Here is a 22,313-nt window from a genome sequence, read left to right as displayed (position 1 = left end):
TAATATTGCAACATGGCAAACCAAGAAAGCAAGTATAGACAATTAGAGCTCGAATAGCTCGGACATAACACAGTGGGAAAGTTAACTGAATGAAATATGACGTGCCATAGCCCAGTTCCTTTAATGTTGCCAATATTTTGCAAGAAAGGAAACACAAAGAACAGTCTCGAAGCGTGAATGGTACTGCTATAAGAACAGTCGCAAAGTAGTGACAGCATTGGTCATGTTCTGCCAAAGTACTGGCAAACTGTTGCCAAGTGTTGCCAAAGACTGACATGACCAGCACCGCTGCTGAAGTATGACATGTCAGAGCGTTAGCCCAGTACCTTTAACGTTGCCAATATTTTGCAAGAAAGGAAACACAAAGAACAGTCTCGAAGCGTGAATGGTACTGCTATAAGAACAGTCGCAAAGTAGTGACAGCATTGATCATGTTCTGCCAAAGTACTGGCAAACTGTTGCCAAGTGTTGCCAAAGACTGACATGACCAGCACCGCTGAAAAGAAAGGAATAAAGCAACACGTGGGACCACGAACAAAACCGCTGTAATACAACGGCAAAGCATTCGCTGCATTCGGAATGTTCGGCGGAAGCAGTGGAAAACCACTGCCGTTGTTGCCAACAGATTGCCAACACTGTAGCCAAGGAAAAAAAAGAAAGAACCCCGTCGAAGCATAAGAATAATAATATATGGGGTTTTACGTGCCAAAACCACTTTCTGATTATGAGGCACGCCGTAGTGGAGGACTCCGGAAATTTCGACCACCTGGGGTTCTTTAACGTGCACCTAAATCTAAGTACACGGGTGTTTTCGCATTTCGCCCCCATCGAAATGCGGCCGCCGTGGCCGGGATTCGATCCCGCGACCTCGTGCTCAGCAGCCTAACACCATAGCCACTGAGCAACCGCGGCGGGTCCGTCGAAGCATGAAAAAGCGTCGCTGTATAACACAGGCCAAGTATTGGCCATACATATTTCCAATGTAGCCAGTACTTTGTCATATAAAGATGTCTATGCTGGCGCTGAATATGTTATTTCACAGCTTCCTGCAGTTACTATTCGTTAATGGGCATACATAAAACTGTCACAAAGAGGAGAAAGAAAAAGAGCTAGTGGGAAACTTTCACAACGAGGTGCACAACGCCTGCCAGCTCTACAGAAAGGAAAAAAAAGGTACACACAAAAAGAATTGTTCGCAAAGAATAAACTAGGGATTAAGAGAGAGGGTGAGCGTAACGAGCGAAAAAGAGAACAGAGAATACGCATATGATACAAAAAAAACGAAAATTGTTTTTTTTTTACGTGCCAAAACTACGACCCGATTACGACGCACGCCGTAATGGTATATCCCGGATTAATTACGAACACCTGCAGGGTTCTTTAACGTGCGCTAAGCCTAAGCGCAAGCCTAGGTTTTTCCTTTTTTTTTAAATTTCGCCCCGCACCAAAATGCGGCCGCCGGGGGGAGGGAGTCGAACCCCGGACCTCGAGCTCTAGCTGGACCAGCGCAATGCCATAACCACTGGCATGACCACATACTGCGGCGGGTCGCCCGCGTACACACAAGGAGGCCGACGCCGCATCTATATAAGAGAGCGTATGTCAAAACATATAGAAACGCGAGTGACGTCAAATACGAGTACGCGCGTATACGTGGGTGTCGTTCAAATGTTTAAATAAGGCAAACAGTGCGACAACGACGCGTCTCGATCGAGACGAATGCTTTCCCGGAACCCGGAAGTTAACGTGAAGTTCATAGTTAATAGTTCACGGAAGTTGACGGTGAAGCCTAAAAATGCGGAGACCCGTCGAGCGGCACAGTCTGGACGAAGCGCAACGTGGCGCTCGGTTTAAGCGACACGCAAGCTAAGCTATTTACAGAACTTATTGTGACAGCTAGGCCAAACGCGAGTACGTAGAGCGGGTGAAAAAAAAAAAAGAAAGAAAGCGCTAAAAGTCACTCGCGGCTGAAACGCGCCCACACCCAGGCGTCACTGACACAGGGAGAACCGACACAAAGAGGGCGGCTTATACACACACACACTGTTATTGGGAAAGTACAGCCGAAGTGACTCTGAAAGCGCGTGGATTTGGATGGGCGTACGGAAAATCATGCTTCGAAGAAGCCTGAGAAGCTCGACTGTCACTGTTGCTGCTGCATTCGACGATATGCCCGCACACATTTAGAAGGGTCCCGTTTGGCTGTACTTGCTCAAACTGTTGGAGCGTACGTACTGTTCATGAATACTTTGTTTAGCGCAAAAAGACAGGAGAAAGAAAGAAAGGAGTGACGCAATAAAATGATGTCAGTTGAGAGTAGCGCCTTGTCCTGTCGTCTTTCTTGTGTTTGTCTTTTTGCGCTAAACAAAGTATTCATGGATTCGCACCAACTAACCCGCCAACGCATTGTACGTACTGTTCTATATGTCAATCCCTATGCCCTGATCGCCGCCAAGCTTTGACGCATTTGTAAGCTGCTGCTGTATCGAAGCAGCCTATACTGCACTCATTTTTGTTTGGCTCGAAGTGAACAGTTTCTTTTATTGCGAAAAAGAAAACGCCGTCGCCGTTGTCGTGTTGTCCCCACTCGACTGCGCGTGCGCGGAGGGTTAGGGAGCTTTCAGAGAAAGCTGCGAAAAACGATGAAGTGAAGAGGACACGTACACCATGCAACGCCGCGGTCGACATACAGCCTCGGTGGAAGAGCCAAGGTGTCGTTGTGTTCTCCGCGCCTGGCATGGTCGTTGTGTGCACGTCACCATTGCAGGCCATATTTTTTTCTTAATGTGAAATCATTAAATGCACCGTTACGCGAATGTTCGGAGTCGGCGTGACCGAGCGATGGTACCAAAAATGGCCGACGGAGCAATGAGTAAAGAACACGTAAAAAAAAAAAAATGCTCGGACTGACGTTACATTTCGCAAGGAAGTAAAGTATGTGCATAAAGTGAGCCACAATATCAAGAAGCTTGCGCGCCAAGCAGGGAGTAAGTGTTGTGCTTTCTGCCCCTTGTAAGCTTTCGGGTCTGTGCTCGCGCATTTCTCGAGGCAGGGCAAGGAACCATGTTTGCACAACGCAGCATGAAAACCGTTTTGCGGCATGTGCTGCAGGGGTTGTCTATAAGTTCCCTCTCACGTGCGAAAGATTTTACATAGGCCAAACCGGTCGATGTATGAATGACCGCCTGCGCGAGCACCACTCCTCCCTGGGGTCAGATAACGGTGCAAACTTGCCTCGCCATTGCAGTGAGTGTGGTTGTTATCCTTTGTTTAGCAATGTGACGATTCTTGGTAGGGGCAAGGGCAAAGAAGAGCGAGAAATTTAGGAAGCGTACTACATCAGTTTATTAGGTGATGACTGCGTTAGTACAACCTCGGTGCGCTTACTTGAAAAAGAATTTGAATTTCTAAGTCGGTCCCGATAGAAACGTTTCTTGTCTTTTCATGCTATGTGATTAGCGATGATGCAGTTGCGCATGCTCTGCCTGCCTTGCTGGGACTACACCGATTCTAATAAACCTCAGTTGATAGTCCAGTCGTTGTGGTGTGAACCTCTCCTCTTGTCCTTTGTGTTTTTGACTGGTTTTTTCGTTCAAGTATGTACCAACTGGCCCAGATTTCAACCCTTCTAAATTAATGGCTTCGAAGAAAAAAAAGCTTTGGTGCATTTCGGTCTGGGTGGCAATCGAACCCGGCCCTCCAGGGTTGTCAGACGAGCACGCTTCCCGGACGCCAAGGCGGCTGCACGGTTCTCGCTGACTAAAAGGCGTGGCCCAGTGCGTGCGTCATTGTACACGTGACGGCGCGCAGCCAATGGGGAGGAGGTCGCGCCACGTCATGAGTGCGCGAAATGAGCGCGTTCACGACTTTCCGAGGTCTACAAAGGGTGCAATGCTTTCGCAGTCCCATATACGTAAGCAGTCTTAAGTGTCTCTGCCGAATTTACTTTTATTTTTAGCTGCACCAAGCGTTTAGAAGATTGAATATGGCAGGTAGCACAATTCGAACCAATGAGCTACATTACTCGATAAGAGAGAGAGATAGAAAAAACAAGGATAGGAAAGGCAGGGAGGTTAACCAGAACAGCATCCGGTTTGCTACCTGGCACTGGGGGTGGGGGAAAGGAGTAGAAAGAGGAAGAAAGGGAGAGAGTAAGCACTGAGTACGTTTGGGAGGGACACCCTACACAAGGACACTATAAAGTATTACTCGATAAAGCGGCCATTACTTCTATGAGGAATCAAAATGCGTAATTGAATAATTAACGTAGTTACATGAATTAACTGTTTCATTATACACTTTACATCACACATTTCAGTTCACGAGTTGTAGCAGGCGAGTTCGCAAGGCGTATATACTTGGAATGAATTCTAAAGACTACACCACTTGCGAGATATTGATTTTCAAACCGGTCCTACGAAATACATTGGCGTTCCAGTTACTTTTTGTGCTCCTGCATAGAACGTTGTTTTCTTTAGAAAAAAAGAAGGGGGGTGGAGGGGTAAGTGGAACAACAGAGCATTTTTACCGCAAGTTTGCAGGCGCATATCGGCATATCTCGAAAAGTTTTCCGTGCCACGAATTTTACAGAATAGTAGTGTTTGCCCTGAGCTCGTCAGTTGCACGCAGCACGATTGTTTTCCAGCAGAAAGTACTCACACAGTGTGAGTACGTTCGTGTGAATAAGTTCAGTTCGTGTGAGTACGGAAAGTCTGTCCATGTGAGCACGCTCTGCTGGAAAGCAATCGTACGCATCCTACACAGCAAAATAACTGACACCCTTAAAATGAATGAGGGTGTAAACCAACCTATAACTCCCACCATTACACCGTTGTTTGGGTGGGTTTAAGGGCAGGTGTTGAATGCGAATCGAACAGCGCCAGAAGCGAATCTAATCGAAGCGAATACACAACAACTTTTCGAATAATCACCAGCCATTTTCACAATTAATATAAAACGACGCTCGCATCTCGGTATTCTCTTAAAGTTAGCACGTTTCCGTCATTACACTGCAGTTTATAAAGCATTGATCGCCAAAAGCCCGAATAGAGCACTAAGGAACGCACAAGAAGTTTGTGCACATTTAAATAGATCCAATAAAGTTTTATCCATCCATCCAAGTTTGTGCCAATACACAGGAACCTTCGGAGAGTGCGAGTGATCGTTGAGTAGCCGGTATAATGCGTATAGCTTCCAGAGCGACGTAGCCTGCTCGGCTATACGTAAGTTATCGTGCCTTATGCCCATTTACTATACGCCCGCGATAATGGAAATTTATCGCACTTTTGCGCAAATTTTATGTTCGATTGGGCTCCGTCGACGTTCCGAGACATTCGAGAAGTATTCGAAAAAAATATTCGAACTTACGAAAAATGTGACAATTTCAGTTCGAAGACTGCGAACCGAACGGGGCATTATTCGATCCGTTAGTTGTGAAAGTTTTTCGAAGATTCGCGCACCCCCATACCGTGATCCGCCCGGGGAAATCAGGAGAAGGTAATAATAAAACTTGCTTCGTTTCTCTGCAGCCAGCTGGTAGACACATGTCTATATACGGTTTCGGGTCTGCGTACTCCCTAACCGCGGGTATGGTGTATACGCGAGACGATGCCCACTACACATGGTCCTTGTCCCCTGAATGTCGTCGCGTCGCATACGCGTAGAAAGAGAGAACACCCCCCCCCCCCCCCCACACACACACACAAAAAGAAGAAAGCAGAGAGAAGAAAGGAAGAAGGCTGCTCGGATGCCCCGCAATGTGACACGCAATGCACTGTCACGCACTAATATATCACCGCCCGCGCTGACGGTAGCGCCATCTATAATAGCGTATAGCCCTCTTCTGGGGGATGTAGGAGGTAGCAGAGATGGAGCAAATGGGTGGTGGTGGTGGGGCGAGGGGGGCGGGGCGTGGACGAATTCGCGCGTTGTCGTCGTACACAGCACAGCTTGCACAAGGCGCGATGAACATCGGTCGCGTTCCTCCGACACATTAGCGGCCCTACGAACAGAGAAGGCTTGCATAGAGGGACGTGCTGATTAATGGACGCGCTGGGCGGGGGTGGGGGAGGGGGGAGGGGGGGGCAGATAAACGACGCGCGCAGAAGCTGTAAGAAGAAGATAAGAAAGGCCCTTTGAGAGAGAGAGAGAGAGAGAGAGAGAGAGAGAGGGAGACAACGCGGGTATGTACGCATATAGTCGAAGACGGTACAACAACGGCAGCGACTCTATAGGCCAGAGATTAGCGCGCTACCGCTAACAAGATATATGCCAGCATATATGGCAACACCGCTGCAGACGCGCGCGCGCATGTGTTTGCCGAGTCGGTGGCGTGGATGAGAAAAATATGGCGATGTGGGCGAGAGGGGGGGGGGGAGGTCGCAAGGTCTTCTATCAGGCTCGCGCCGGAGCCGGCTCGGATGGCTCGTCACAAATGAGTTAATTAGGTCGCCGGGCGGTAATAAGTGCGCGGAGGCCACGCACGGCGCAGCCGGGCCAATTAGAGAGAAGCGGCAGGCCGCGCGGACCCAACCGCCCGCGACGATGGATGGCGTCTCCGAAACTGCGGCTACAGAATAAATACGGAGACGCCGCCCTCGCCCGATCCCGGCAAAACAGCCTTATCTCCCCCAGATCGAAGGATGGATGCGTGGTTATAAATACACACGGAGGAACGATGAGGGAAGATTCTATAGGATCTCGCGAATAATGCGCCGACCACCGGGCGATCAAGTTTCGAAGTTGAACGCGGCGGTTATAGAGCTAAGAGGTGGGCTTTAAAACAGAGATCGGAAGAGGAGAAGGGAAGGCGAGAACGAAAAGGGGGCGGAGCGGCGATAGGTATTGACATGGGCGTCGTTCGAGGCGATTCTCAGCAGCCGTTGTCTGCGCTGCCTAATCAATCTCCGAGTAATTAGCGCCTGAGCGAGCTCGGCGGAGAACGCGGGGACCCGGGTTCTTGCACTATCTGCGTCTTTCGCTTCGTCGCTTCGGTCGCGTGTGTACTTAGCACACTAATCACGGGCCCGAAACGGACGCACAAGAGTATAAAGCACGCGATAAACGCATAATTACAGGCCGCAGGAAACTACGTTAAAGCCGGCAGAGTACGGAATGTCTGAGGGCAGTGCAGCAGACGACGTTCTGCCGCAGGCAGGGGGTCGCCTGCCAGAAGGTCGTCTGCAACGTTGGTCCACTTGGGGCCTTCTGCTGCGAAACATCGGCACGCGGTTCAAAGCAACGCATATCGTTTTGTCAAATCACAACAGCACCAACAGCCGCAGTTTCGTAGGCAAGGGGTTCCAAGTATATGGCTGCATGTACACGTACACCACGTCTCTTGCTTCGCGATCGCATCGGTCCCGTCTATACTGAGTATAGGCATTATGTGGACCCGCGACGAACGAACAAGAGCAGAATCCGGCGACGGAGGCATAATTATAGGTTGCGGGAACGTATACGGTAAAACCAGCAGAACACGGCGCATTCGACAGTGCGTCAGACAACGTTCTGCCGCAGGCAGATCTCGTCTGCTAAAAATAAAAATGTCGTCTGCAACGCTCGTCCCTGCCTTCTGCTGCGAAACTCTGGCGCGGCCACGTAGTTAAAAGCAACGAATATCGCTCCGCCATGGTTCCGCGATATCGCAAATGCGCCAATAGCCGCGGTTTCGTAGGCACGCGGTTCCGGCGCAGGTAAACGCAAATGCACAGTATGTGTGCAGAGTACGGCGGGTATATAGAAGAAGGCTGCCCACGTTAGCGAAAGTGAGGCCGTAATTAGACCGGTCGGCGTAATAACGAGCCCGAGATTAGGCTCATCTATTCAGGGGGAATAACAAACAAGGTCGCGTTACACTGCGAGCCAGCAGCCAGTGCACCGAACGATATATATATATATATATATATATATATATATATATATATATATATAGCGAGGCGCGTGGATGAATGCTCCGTTTATTACAGCGCGCACGTTAATTAGTCTTCTTTGCACGTTAACGAGAGTGATGATGTACACGCAGTTAGGCTGGTCTGGAAAGGCGTAACTAACAAGGTCGCATAGCTGGTGTATAGAAGCACAAGCAGGCTACTGGGACTCATGGATGCGGCTGATTTCGGCAGTGACTTCGCGATGGGTCACACTTCTCGGAAAGAAAGAAAAATAAGTGCGCGCATTACCTCGGGTTTGGATGAGGTTATCCCTTTTACATCGACTGCAAAGCATCCTGCTAAGATGTTAGACGCCCCCTTTTCGTATATCGTCAGAAGATCGCGCAGTTGAAATCGTGGCCGTGCGGGCGTGTGATTACTATTTTTTTGTTCGCAGGCAAAGAGGACCAAACTGGAACACGCAATAAAAAGGAAGCACGTCCGTCTTTGTAAAAACAATTTTAGACGTTATACGGATTGTCTACAGAAGTGTTGCAACTACTCTTCCTTCGTGAAGACTTGTTCTTTCGGCCTATACATACAGGCACTGTCCGTATTGTCCGTAGACGAAAAGGCCGCGAGAAATACTTTTTCCGATGGTCCGTCTGGGGCGCTTCGAAATTCACTCGTAAAATCCCGCCTGCGTGAAACCGAGGGAAAGCCCAACAAAGGGAGAGTGTGTGCGTGTGGGGGGGAGGGGGAGGGGAACGCGACACACACGTGCATCCATTTCACCAGGAGACACACGAGAGCGCGACAGGCTTTTTAACGCGACAGCGTTAAGGAGCTCGTGTCGCAGAAAAGCCGGTGTCGTCGGCATCGGTGTCGGCGGCGTTGGCCGTGAGCGATAAATCCCAGCAGGCACTTCATGAATAAAAAGAACTTGCAAGATGGGCTGGGTGGGAATCGAACCAGGGTCTCCGGAGTGTGAGACGCTACCACTCAGCCACGAGTTCTTTTTTTTTCTTCTTTATTTCAGCAGGTTAGGTTAGGTTAGGTTAGGTTAGGACTCTCTCCAACGCGAAATTCGCCAGCGATGCCCCTTTCGAGAAAACGGGGAGGGGGGGGGGGGTATTCATTCCGCTTCGCACCGGCGGGCCACCTACCACTCGTATGCAGGTCCGAAACGCGCCACAACGTTACATCCACGCGCCCGTGGAATTATTGCGAACGAGACGCGAGCGGTCGGCGTATAGGCGGTGAACAGCCGAGACCTTCCGACGCCGGCGGTTCGAATCCATTTGTCGCAATTAGGTCGCGACGCCGGGTGTGCAGTGAACTATACCGCGTTTGTTCGAACGTAGGCCGTGCCTATGTTCGAACATATGTAATCAGAAGAATAAGAATGGGCTGGGGTGCATTTGGCAGGCATTCTCAGGTCATGAACAGCAGGTTGCCATCATCCCTCAAGAGGAAAGTGTATAATAGCTGTGTCTTACCAGTACTCACCTACGGGGCAGAAATCTGGAGGCTTACGAAAAGGGTTCTACTCAAATTGAGGACGGCACAACGAGCTATGGAAAGAAGAACGATGGGTGTAATGTTAAGGGATGAGAAGAGAGCAGATTGGGTGAGGGAACAAACGCGAGTTAATGAAGTCTTAGTTGAAATCAAGAAAAAGAAATGGGCATGGGCAGGACATGTAATGAGGAGGGAAGGTAACCGATGGTCATTAAGGGTCACGGACTGGATCCCAAGGGAAGGGAAGCATAGCAGGGGGCGGCAGAAAGTTAGGCGGGCGGATGACATTAAGACGTTTGCAGGGACAACATGGCCACAATTAGTACATGACCGGGGTTGTTGGAGAAGTATGGGAGAGACCTTTGCCCTGCAGTGGGCGTAACTAGGCTGATCATGATGATGAGGCCGTGCCTCTCGACTCTGCAAGGCCGACACCCGAAATTTAGGAAGGGTCAGAAAGGAATAAGAAAGCTTTTTTTCTCGAATGTAAGAGCCGAACCAAAAAAAAAAAGAAGGGGGGGGATGAGGGGGGGAGAGGCATTCGACTCGACCGCGGAAAAGATCATGCAACATCGCCGAGATGTTGCAATTTCGGAACGCTCGAGCTGTCGTATCGGATCGAATTGAATTTCACGCTCGCAATGAATTTCACGTTGAATTTCATTGAATTTCAATGAAATTTCAATGAATTTCACGCAATGAATTTCACGTTCGCAATACTCGAACTACGCGAAGTATAGGCCCTGTCGAAGGCGCGTCGAAATATTATAGGCCGACGTTTCAACTCGTTCCAATTTTCGCGATCTCCTTCGCCTGTGTGATCTCCGTCGTTACGGGCATTTTTCTTCCGCTTCTCTTTGAGCCGCTATAAGAAAGAAAAATCTGCAAAACCCATTTCCACCCCGTGGTATCGACTTCTTTGTCGACAGTGTCTGGCGGTCGTGCTCAAACTACGCGATCGAATTTAAGCCGAACCCCAACTTTCGTGCAATTTTCTTTCTTTCTTTAAGTATTCGTCCTACATTCGAGTAAACGCGGTATACGCACATGAAATCGGCGGGCGATGGAGGGGGGGGGGGTAGAACCAGAAGAAAGGAGCGGTGCCCCAAAGGAAGCTATAGCACGACCTTGCGGTGAACAAATAACACTGCACGCTAGCGAAAGGCACAGCTAGGGCGAACGTTGGCGGGTCCGTAAGCGTGATTAATGGACCAATCTTGGCGCGACGACCTCCCCCTACTCCCCACTTTTCCTTCTTCTGCGCTTACAAACACGCCGCCTGTTACACTGCGTTACGTCGTCATGGAAACGGACGCACTATACTTGGATGCTGCCAGACGACCGGGTCCACGTGTGCAAAACACATTTCGCCCTAAACCCTTTAAGGGAGTACTGATAAGGTGTCATGGTCATAGCTATGATATTATAATTGTGTTGTGTTTCTTAGTTATTAGGAATACTACTACTACTACTACCACTACAACTAGTACTAACCACTACTAAACTACTGCTGCTACTACTATTGCTAATACTACTACTAGCTTCTGACAACAACAACAACAACTACTACTACTACTACTACTAATAATAATAATAATAATAATATTTTTCACACTTTGCGTGTTTTCTCTCTTCCGCGAAAAAAAAAAACAGCGATGTGCCCCTTGATGGAAAGAATCTCTTTTCGACGTCGCCCACGATTGCCTACGGGCTCCCTAGTTGATATCTCGACAATTAACGTACCGAAATTAACGACAAATTACGACAATTAACGTATCGAAAAAAGATATATCGTATTCATGAAGATTTTTTTGTTAGTTGAAAGGGTGAAGACGCACACGCTATTACAAATACGTTGATGCAAAATATGCCGTCTTTCTGATGACGTTTCGTGGCCTACAACAGAGAATACAAAGGTAATTACGAAGCGTCCGCAGACTTTTTTTTTTGGTCGCATATATTACGCATTCGATTTGAGACACGATCGAATATCGAGCACAAAATTTACGAGGGAGAACTTTCCAAGGCACCACCGACAGACCACTTCGTCGAGAAACTGTTCGCGATCTTCGCTCGACCGCGTACCAAACTGGCAACCGCCGCCGAAACAACGTTACAAAAAACCCCCGCTTACTCAAACCCGGATCCCTCGCGAATGTCACGCGTGAAATTCCATTATACATTTGAACAGATATTTTACTGAATACAACAAGAATGCTTCATTAAACACGTCCTTCCTCCCCAATGTCTCATCATCATCATCATCATCATCCTGTTTTATGTCCACTGCATACTGAATACGACGACGACGACGACAACAACTACAATGCTTCCTTAAACACGTCCTTCCTCCCCAATGTCTCATCCTCATCCTCATCATCATCATCATCAGCCAGTTTTATGTCCACTGAAGGACGAAGGCCTCTCCCTGCGGTCTCCACTTACCCCTGTCCTCCCTAATGCCTACATCTTCCAGCGTCTACATCTTACAAAGGAGATCATTCCGCAAGAACGCTCGTTAAAAGTGTAGGCGCCAGACTACCGTACTTTCCGCGCCGATTTTCTTAACTTATTTTTTTTTTCGGATGTAAATGCGATTCGGACCAGCCGCCGACCGCGAACAAAGGGGATAGGGGGGGACCAAATGGGGGGGAGGGAGGGGGGGCGGGGCTCGCTGGAATGGCGTTCGCAGCCGGGTCTGAAGCCGGCCGGCCCAGCGGCTCCTGACAATGGAATAAACGGCGCGCGCGCGCCCTCGCTCGCTCTAAACAGCACCGTGCTCTCCACATAGCCGTGGAGGCCGCGCGTGCAGGCCTCTGCAATTCGTAGGCGCCAGGTGGCGCCTGCCGGGGGGGGGGCGCCCTCTGACCTCCACTTGTCCATCGATTATAGAGAGAGTCAGGTGCGCGCGTGGATGTGTTTAGCGTAAGCAGACCAGCCGCGTTAGCAGCCCGCCTGTCGTTGTCGAGGAGTTGCAAACAGAGAACGCTTAGCGATACCTGGTTCTTTGTTTTTTTTTTGTCTGCGTCTTATTTTTTTGCTTTCTCGAATCGGTGCGGAAGCCGCGGCGAAAGCTCGCGCAGATGGGGTCAAAGCAAAGACGGAAGCGAACCGCGAGCAAAAAAAAAAAAATACGGTAGAGCCGAGAACAGAGCTCTCCGTAGTATGCCTCGGCCATTACTGAAACAGCTGCACCGACCAAGGCAAGCGCCCCCCCCCCCTCCTCCCCACTCTTTTTTTTTTCTTTAGGTGCCAGTAAAGAAAGGAACACTGAAAGGAAGAAGAAGGGGAAAGAGAAGAAGAACACATTAAACAGAGCGAGAGATAATTAAAACTTTGTAAACGACGCAGCCGTCTTTTAGCTTCATCGGTGCTACTAAAGCGGGAACGGCAGCCATCTTCGTCACGGGCCAACTAAGACGCGTGGAGAAGCCTGCTTACGGAATTTCTGACATCGTCTTAGTCGTGTCCGGGAGAAATACGATGCCAGATTGGATAACGTTAATCCGCTTGTGCAAAGATGTAGCGTTAACCCTGTAATAGCAAACGCATGATGTATAACCCTGTACGCCGAGTACGATGCCTCGAAACGATGTAAGTGGGCGAAAAGTAAAGCAAACTCCATAGTTGCGTTTTTTGATATGCTGGAATGAAGTTCACTTTTAGGTAGTGCGACAAAGCAATTACTAAATAATTAGTTACATTACCATATAAGATCTAATTGAATTAACTCTTCTGTCTTTTTTTTTTACAAGCGTACTCTCCGTGGCCAAAAATAAAGGTGGGCATAATTTCTAATTTTCCTCGACGAGCAGCTGCGTTCAGGCATTACAGGGTAAAAAAGCTCGTGGTTTCCCACGCCTTTATGCGAGTAGAAATTCGACCGTTTCAGTGCAGCTGAGTTTCCGTACAAGCCCGAGCAGCAATACCCTAATGCCTTGCGCCTGCTCCATTCCACAGGACGTACATAGATTTACCACGCGAAAAGACGACGCGGCTACAAAGGCTTCATTATAATGCCTTTACCGTGCACCATCTCTAATGAAATTTTTTTTGGAAACGACTCATTCTTTCTTTGGAGGAGTTTGATAGGAGGCATCGATAATCCGAGAAAGATCGTGACGCGCCAAGCGCAGAGAGATCGAAATTATGTTTCCAAGAAATGTTCGAAACAGTATGTGCATGTGGTTATACAGTATAAGCGCATATGGTTACACAGTATAAGTGCGTATGATTATACAGTATAAGTGTATATGGTTATACAGAATAGGTGAATGTGGTTATACAGGACAAGTGTATGTGGTTATATAGTATAAGTGTATGTGGTTATACAGCATAGGTGTATGTGGTTAAACAGTATAAGTCTATGTGGTTATACAGCATAAGTGTATGCGGTTATACAGAATAAGTGTATATGGTTGCACAGGATAAGTGTATATGGTTACACAGGATAAGTGTATATGGTTACACAAGACAAGTGTATGTCGTTATACAGCATAAGTGTATGTAGTTATACAGGATAAGTGTATGTGGTTAATTAGTATAAGTGTATGTGGTTATACAGCATAGGTGTATGTGGTTAAACAGTATAAGTCTAGGTGGTTACACAGGATAAGTGTATATGGTTGCACAGCATAAGCGTATATGGCTACACAGCATAAGTGTATGTCGTTATACAGCATAAGTGTGTATGGTTATACAGGATAAGTGTACGTGGTTATACAGTATAAGCGTGCGTGGTTATACAGCATAGGTGTATGTGGTTAAACAGTATAAGTCTATGTGGCTATACAGGATAAGTGTATATGGTTACACAGGATAAGTGTATATGGTTACACAGCATAACTGTATGTCATCATACAGCATACGTGTATATGGTTACAGGATAAGTGTATGTGGTTATACAGTATAAGTACATGTGGTTATACAGTATAAGTACATGTGGTTATACAGTATAAGTATATGTGGTTAAACAGTATAAGTCTATGTGGTTAAACAGTATAAGTCTATGTGGTTACACAGCATGGGTGTATGTGGTTACACAGCATGGGTGTATGTGGTTACACAGGATAAGCGTATATGGTTACACAGCATAAGTGTATGTGGTTATACAGTATAAGTGTATGTGGTTATACATCATAAGTGTATGTGGTTATACAGTGCTAAGTCTATGTGGTTACACAGCATAAGTATATATGGTTACACACAATAAATGCATAGGTTATACAGCATATGTACATGTGGTTAAACAACATAAGTGTATATGTACAGCATAAGTGCACATAATTATACCGGATAAGTGTATATGGTTATACATTATAAGTGTATGTCGTTATACAGTATAAGTGTATATGGTACACGGTTTCGGTACTGGAGCGCGAATTGAGCAGTAGGGCACGATGAGCAGTCTCAGGATCGAAATTCAATGGTGCCGAGGCCGAAGAGCACAACGATTCAAGCACATAACAGCGGTCGCGTAAGTTCAGTAATAAAAAATTTCGCTTACAGCTCAAAACCCCGTGCACTGTGCAACAGATGTTTCCGTTCACTTTTTTGTGGATCGAAGGCCCACTATCTGCATTCAAAGATTTCATCGCGGAATTCATAAGCAGCCTATATAGATGCTTTCACAGACAGCTAGCGCTTGGACGTTACGTGTTTTGTCAGCTGCAGTGCGTGGACTATTGAGATAGTCATCCTAGAGGTACATAGAGCAGAACAGACCAACGAAAACTGATGCACGAGGGACTGCTCTATGAGGAAAGATGGTTTAGTCTGTATAGATGAAGCGACATGTCCGAACGAGCAAGAAAAACAGATCTACTTGAAGTTCATTCGCAATTATTAGACTGTCAAAGTTCATTGTTCCAAAGTACATCGTTAAAAAACGCACTTTCTATCGCAGGAATCTCTATATATGAATGCAAGATGGTCTAACTGACGCCCCATGAAGATTGCGTGATGTTTTTACTAATTACGGTGCTCGTTAAACTCGCACAAGGAAGGTGACGACAGCTGCACATGTTCTGGGTCGATAGTGTTGACTTTGGTCTCAACACCCCTAGTAAAATAAACAAATAGATAAGCAAACAAAGAAAGAAATAAAGAAAACGGAGCAAGGGGCGAAGTAGCCATCTAACCGTTAGCACCACGTGGACAATGCGGCCATTACAGGCATAGCGGAAAGCGACCGGAACGCACCATTGTACACCGCGGAATAAGGTCAGGGGGCGAACCGATACGCTACAATGTTTTTTTATACACTACGTCACTCCGCTTTCTATCTACCACCTTTCCTGCGTTCGTGTCTCCCGTCTTACCGTTAGCGAGAAACTTTCCTTCCTGCGCTAAACAATGCGCCGTGGTAAAGCGTCGAGGGAACAAAAAAAAAAAAGAGAGAATTTGTCGTCGACAAAGCGATCGAGCCATATGCGGGAAGTACAAAAGAAGTAGAAGAAGAAGAAGGCAAAAAAGGAGAGAGAGAGAGAGAGGACACGTGACAGGGATGTCTGTCTTTGAGACGCCGAAAATAAAGCGACATCGCGAAGAGAGGCCCAGTGCGCAAGTCTACATTACGTGCTCCCGCGCGCCCCCTCGAGGCGGCGGCGGCAGCGGCGCAATAATAATGTCGCTCCCGGAGGTACGCCCCGAACAATGGCGACGCGAAGCGTACGACCAACTCGGACACGAAGAATGCCTGTCACTTCCAGCGGGCTCCCGCTTGCTATGCGCGGTTGACACGCCGCATTCCACGCACGTGTGTACGCGTCCGCATCGTTATATAGGATATTTGTAGTGAAAACGAGAACGAAAGAAAAAGAAACGATTTTTTTGCGTCGTTATACAGTTGGGGTCACTGGGGGAGACCATTCTGGTTGCGGTAGCGACGGTATGGAAAGGCTGCTCGCACGAAATTTATACGCTGAACTCGATGTGTGCGTACAATTGGGAGACCCACAGTCGCGTATGCCTACGCGCGACACAAACTGAAAAAAAAAAGAGAGAGCATACAGGTAGCCTCTGGTGGAATAGAAACTGGTAAACGCTGCCGGTTCCATACAGGAATCTCGCAGAACGATACCTCGGACTCCGGCGACTGCTTCATTCGCGTAATCAGTACAAAATTAACCGGTCGCCCGAAACTCGAATTAAGCGTGCAGACGTAGCGCTCAACCGCCAGACGAACACGTTCAGCCTTCGCTTTCCCGCTCGCCGAATGCCACTATATATATATATATATATATATATATATATATATATATATATATATATATATATATATATATATATATATATATATATATATATATATTGAGCTTTTTCGACTTCGAGGCAGAAGAGCATGTATCTACTCCGGGGCTGCTCCTACAGCCTGCCAATTCAGACGCGTGGTGCCGAATCCAGGACCCTCCTTCAGATACTACGCACCGTACCGCGTGTTCTGTCAAAGCGCCCCTATTATAATGATGATAAGTGGTGATGACATTAGTTTTTTTCTTCAATTAAATGTTTTCACCATCATTACGTGATGTCAGGAGCGCAGACAATGAAAGGCAAATCTGACAAATGACTTGCAGATGTCTGCGCCTCTGGTGGCGTAGTACAGCATGGCACAACACTGATGTGCATGAAAATTTTCAACCTGTACCAAACGTTAAGCACAAGGCAAGCAAATTGTAACTATCGCTACAAACGGTCGGACATTAAAAAAAGAAGGAAATAAAGTAAAAAGAAAATGGAGTCAATATTTCATTGCAATAATCATGACACGTACGTCATATGCAGCGGAACGCTGTCGGCTAATGTTGATGTCTGTATGTAATGGCATCTCGTCCCCGGTGCAAGAGCGAACGATAAACCATCTAGTTCACTATAACGGCGCCGTTGCACTATAGTGTACTAGAGCACTAACTCGTCTAGAGTTTACTAGGGCCCTAACTCGTCTAGAGTGTACTGGAGTCTTAACTGGTCTAGATTGTACTAGAGCACTAACTCGTCTAGAGTGTGCTAGAGCACAAACTGGTCTAGAGTGTACTAGAGCACTAACTCGTCTAGAGTGTACTAGAGCGCTAACTCGTCTAGAGTGTACTAGAGCAGTAGCTCGTCTAGAGTGTACTAGAGCACTAACTCGTCTAGAGTGTACTAGAGCGCTAACTCGTCTAGAGTGTACTAGAGCAGTAACTCGTCTAGAGTGTACTAGAGCAGTAGCTCGTCTAGAGTGTACTAGAGCAGTAGCTCATCTAGAGTGTACTAGAGCAGTAGCTCGTCTAGAGTGTACTAGAGCACTAACTCGTCTAGAGTGTACTAGAGCGCTAACTCATCTAGAGTGTACTGGAGCACTAACTCGCCTAGAGTGTACTAGAGCACTAACTCATCTAGAGTGTACTGGAGCACTAACTCGCCTAGAGTGTACTAGAGCACTAACTCGTCTAGAGTGTACTAGAGCCCTAACTCGTCTAGAGTGTACTAAAGCACTAACTCGTCTAGAGTGTACTAAAGCACTAACTCGTCTAGAGTGTACTAGAGCACCAACTCATCTAGAGTGTACTAGAGCCCTAAGTCGTCTAGAGTGTACTAGAGCACTAACTCGTCTAGAGTGTACTGGAGCACTAACTCGTCTAGAGTGTACTAGAGCAGTAACTCGTCTAGTGTACTAGAGCACACTAGAGCACTACTCACCGACGTGCACGATGGGTAGTGTCGCCATCTCGTGGAGTATGCGCTCGACCAGTTCCGAGTTCTCCGGGTAGAGCCACTCGCGCGCGATGCCCGTCTGGAACTGCTCCCAGCTGGTCATGTTGCGGCTGGCGACGAGAACACAGGGTGGCGAGCCATTGTTAGTTCACACTGGGCGTCGAAGAGCCGTTTCATTTTTTTTTTTCGAAAGCACGGAGATACACAATGTGAACGCTGGCGCCGTGAACAATCGAGAGAAAAAAAGCGAGAACGAGCCTATACACGACTTCGTCTTGGATTGATTGACATTGACATTGTGTGCGTTCTTTCCAGTCTTTACCAGTGTTCATTTTTTTTTCCATTTCCAGTCCATTTCCATTCCATTCCCATTCTATACATTTGCATTTTATTTTCCATTCCATTTACCATTTCATTCTTTTTCAAACTTTTTTGTTTCCCCTACTATGTAGTTCCCTTTTTTTGCCTTAAATATTTGTGATCTTTCGGTAACCCCCCCCCCCGCCCTACCTAATGCTCCTCCGAGTCTGTAGGGTAAACTGAATAAATAATAAAAAAAACAAATACTAAAGCAGATATACCACGAATGGCGCAGTCGTATGCGTCGTCTTAATCGGTAATATGAGCTCGCTTTCAAACTTGGCGAGGCGGGTGAAATATTTGGGCCAGTTGGCGAGTAATTTCGAAATGGTCCGTTTTAGCTTTAAGGCAAGGAAAGGAGGAAACGACGTAAAACACACGAATCGCTTAAGGCATCCTGCGCGGGGCGTTTCAGCAACTAGTTAACCCATGGCGTCAGTACGACGTCTCAGATTTCACGGCCCATTTTTGCGTAGGTCACGCTACGTACTTTGTCGCGTAGGGAAAGTTCCACCCAAAAGTTGCCAAGCCCAGTTATATAATTACTATTTATCTCGAAATACAAATTGGTCCTTCTCTGATGAACAAACATTGGACCGGTGCTTAGCAGACATTGTTAAAGAAAACGTGACGTCGCAGGAAACTGGTGATAGAGTGTCAAGCTGGGCGTCAACAGCCACCTCTATAGCGTTCGCGTCTTTTCTCCAAGGTCCACTAAGCTAAGTTAAACTAAACTAAGCTAGGTGGGCCTATAAGCTATTCCGGGCCCTACTCTAACATTTATACAGCTTGATATCTATCACTAAACTAGGTCGTCCTATCAGCTATTCCGGACCCTAATCTAACAGTTAGCTTAACACCCATCACTCAACAAGGTCCTCTTATCAGTTATTCCGGACCTTAATCTAGCAATAAGCTTAACATCTAGCACTAACTAGTTCGGCCTATCAACCATTCCGGACCCTAATCTAACAGTAAGCTTAACATCTGTAACTAAACTGGGTCGTCCTACTTAGCCGCGTCTAAGGCGAACGTTGGCCCCCATCACTCACCTGGTCTCGATCTGAAGGATGTGCCCCAGCGTGGGGTTGTAGCGTCGGGGCCTGACGACAGCCCGGCGCGTTTCGGCCGGGGGCCAGGCGATGTGCACCAGGTCCTCGAAGGGGTCGTGCGGCGGCTTCTGCTGCGGTTCGCCTTCGACGACCTCCTTCTCGGCGCTGCCAGCGGCTGCTGCGGCTGCGTTGCCCGGCCGTCTCTTGTTGCCGCCCGCCAGCGCGTTGCCTCCCACGGCGTCATTCTTCTTCGAACCCTTGGCCGCCGCAACCGAGGGTTTGCCGCGACTGCGCACAGGCGGAGGAGGTGGCGAAGACGCCAGCGAACCCGGGCCGGGATCCGCTTGGCCTCCGGCTCCAGCGGCCTCGCTGCCCGTTCTCTTGGAACCTCCTTCGACCGAGGCCTTGGTCAAGAGTCTCTTGCCGAGGACTCCCGACGGATCGGGCCCGGCCTGCGAAAAGACGACGCCCGTTGTTAGTCATCAAGACGGCAAGTTGGGCCAGTTGGTTGGGATTCACAGTAAGGCTCGTTACAGCGCAACACAAGACGAGGACAAAAAGAACGTATAAAGGGCCGTGTCGCCCGTTTCGTACCTTCTTTTGCCCTCGTCATGTGTTGCGCTGCAGCGAACGTTGTTAGTCTGCGGCAGCATGTGTAACCGTTGAGGTGGAAGACAACAAACAGGTTTCGCACGCGCCACTAGTCATTAGAGCTAAAAAATAATAAATAAATAAAACGATGGTGTTTTCCGCCCCTTTCTCGTCTACGATTCTCCATGTCCGGTTGTTCAATACTTGCGGGCCCGGCACCAGGGAACGTACCTGGGTCTTGATTAGGACTACATGATGTCTAGGCTAGCCTAGCGATCAGGTGTAACTCTTCGTCACTTCACACCTTATTTACAAGAATGTGAGTGCTGAGGCGAACTAAACACTATAAAGAAAACTCAAGCGACCAGCCTGAACCCTCTTTCACACGGCGAGTCCGCGAAACTGCGTCGAGGAATAGGGGTAAGCGAAATGACAACCGTGCTTCTTGCGCGGTCGTCTGTTCACACTGCTAAGCACGTAGACTAACCCTGACTATTGTGACTGTACATTCAGCGCGAAAGGAGGGACAGACGGCATATGCGCCTTCGCGTCGTCTGTCCCCCGTGTTCCGGCGTCTGTTTCGCGCTGCCTGTGCTCACGGATCCGCGCGAGTTAGCCCGAAAACAATTTTCGGACCTTCAGTTCACCAATGACTGCGCCGGCGGTTATCGCGTCGGAAGTTTCATGCTGCAGAGGCACCATTTCTGTTTGCACAGCCCCACAGTTTTAATAAGTTTTAGGGTGTCCGGTATCCGGACAAACGCAAGCGGACTGGGCGTTTCACCGGATGAGCGGAGGCCCAAACGTGAACGGTCTGCACGGTGCAGCCACCTGGTAGCGAGTAGCTCAATCAGACAAAGACAGAACTAATACTGCATTAATTAAACGTGTCTTACTTCACTGCTGATGTGTATTTTCGGCAGCGGCGTAATCGCATTGCTTGCGAAAATGTACACTAACAGCAAAGTAAAACGGTCTTGGTTACCGCAATATTAGCCGTGTTTGCCTGGTTGAGCTCTGCGCCACAAGGTGGCCAGGCCATTTACGTCTGCGCCTCAGCTCATCCGGCAAAACGCCCAGCCCGTTCGCGTTTACGTGTGGTTTACCGGAATATCAAACACGCTAAATCTCTCAATTAAGGATTACGTCGCCTACCTGCAAGTCGTAAGGGTGATCGATAGTTTAGGATCGCCGTTTAGTGGAATGTTGACTACAAAATATTCCTTTTTTCCAAGGACAATCACTGATTGGAATAACCTCACGGATGATGTTGTCAGACAGACATCATTACATTCATTTCAAGAGCATTTGAATTGATTGTTATTAATTAACCTTGTCGCTGTATTCTCTTGTTGAATTTCTATGTGCAATTTTGTTCTCTTTGTGTCTGTAATTCTGTGTCTTAACACAATGTTTCCCACCTGCTATGATCTTGTGTACAAGATCGCAGTATTCATAAATAAAAAAAAGAACTGTACGCCAAGGCGTGCTGCTAATCCATATTTTTGTGCATCAACAACGCTAACTACTCGCCTGCTGCACCGACGGTCCGGCGACTCCCTTGCGGTGGCTGGGCACCCAGTCCTGCGCGGGCGACGCGAACGGTAGCTGGCGGACTCCGGTGATGCGCACGAGGGTGAGGAAGAGAATGGCCGATGCGGCTAGCAGGAGCCCCGAAACGAGCCGCTGCTTGAGTTTCACCCCTCGGCAGAGGAGCCGGGAGGGCCAGCCCAGGGGCACGCGGGCCCCCGAGGAAGCCACCTTGGCCGCGGAGCCCCCCGGGCAGTGTAGCCCGGCGAATTCCAGCGCCAGGGCGACCGGTGATGCGCCTGCGAGACCGAGGAGGATTCGGGAGGGGGGGGGGGAGGTGGAACGGTCAGTTGGCGGGAGCACCAATTTTACGGTGACTATATATGTACTTTCAACCTGTGGCATGAGCCAAAGTCTACAGAAAGTCTATACTTTAATCTTGCATATGCTTTAAATCTTTTGCGCAAAATAAGTCAACAGGAAGTCAACAGGAATTCAACAGAAATTCAGCAGTCTGCCAAAAATCCGTGCATCGATATCCTACCACAAAGAAGTCCACGGGAAGTATACAGGAAGACTAGACTTTGTAACAATATCTATACTTTGAGCCTGTAGCACAGCGGACGTCTACGTGTGGTCAGTAAGAAGCATCCGCTTTGAATCTCCAGCCCAAAGGAGGTCAATAGGAAGTCTA

The 22,313-nt window shown here is 48.1% G+C and overlaps 1 protein-coding gene across 1 annotated transcript in view; it reads right to left on the bottom strand.

Moving 5' to 3' along the window:
* The window catches only part of LOC135912915 (extracellular serine/threonine protein CG31145-like), a 68,214-nt gene that overhangs the window by 31,144 nt on the left and 14,757 nt on the right, over positions 1-22,313 (bottom strand). The window contains exons 2-4 of the mRNA XM_065445521.1: positions 21,623-21,918; positions 19,499-19,950; positions 18,072-18,196 (exon numbers count right to left, since the gene is read on the bottom strand). Coding sequence (XP_065301593.1) covers positions 18,072-18,196; positions 19,499-19,950; positions 21,623-21,918 — 873 coding nt within the window. The remainder of the gene's footprint in view (positions 1-18,071; positions 18,197-19,498; positions 19,951-21,622; positions 21,919-22,313) is intronic.

This window comes from Dermacentor albipictus, chromosome 8 (assembly GCF_038994185.2).
Source record: "Dermacentor albipictus isolate Rhodes 1998 colony chromosome 8, USDA_Dalb.pri_finalv2, whole genome shotgun sequence".
Taxonomy (NCBI): Eukaryota; Metazoa; Arthropoda; class Arachnida; order Ixodida; family Ixodidae; genus Dermacentor; species Dermacentor albipictus.
The sequence above is the reverse complement of the archived record's forward strand: the minus strand, read 5'-3'. Positions and strand labels throughout refer to the sequence as shown.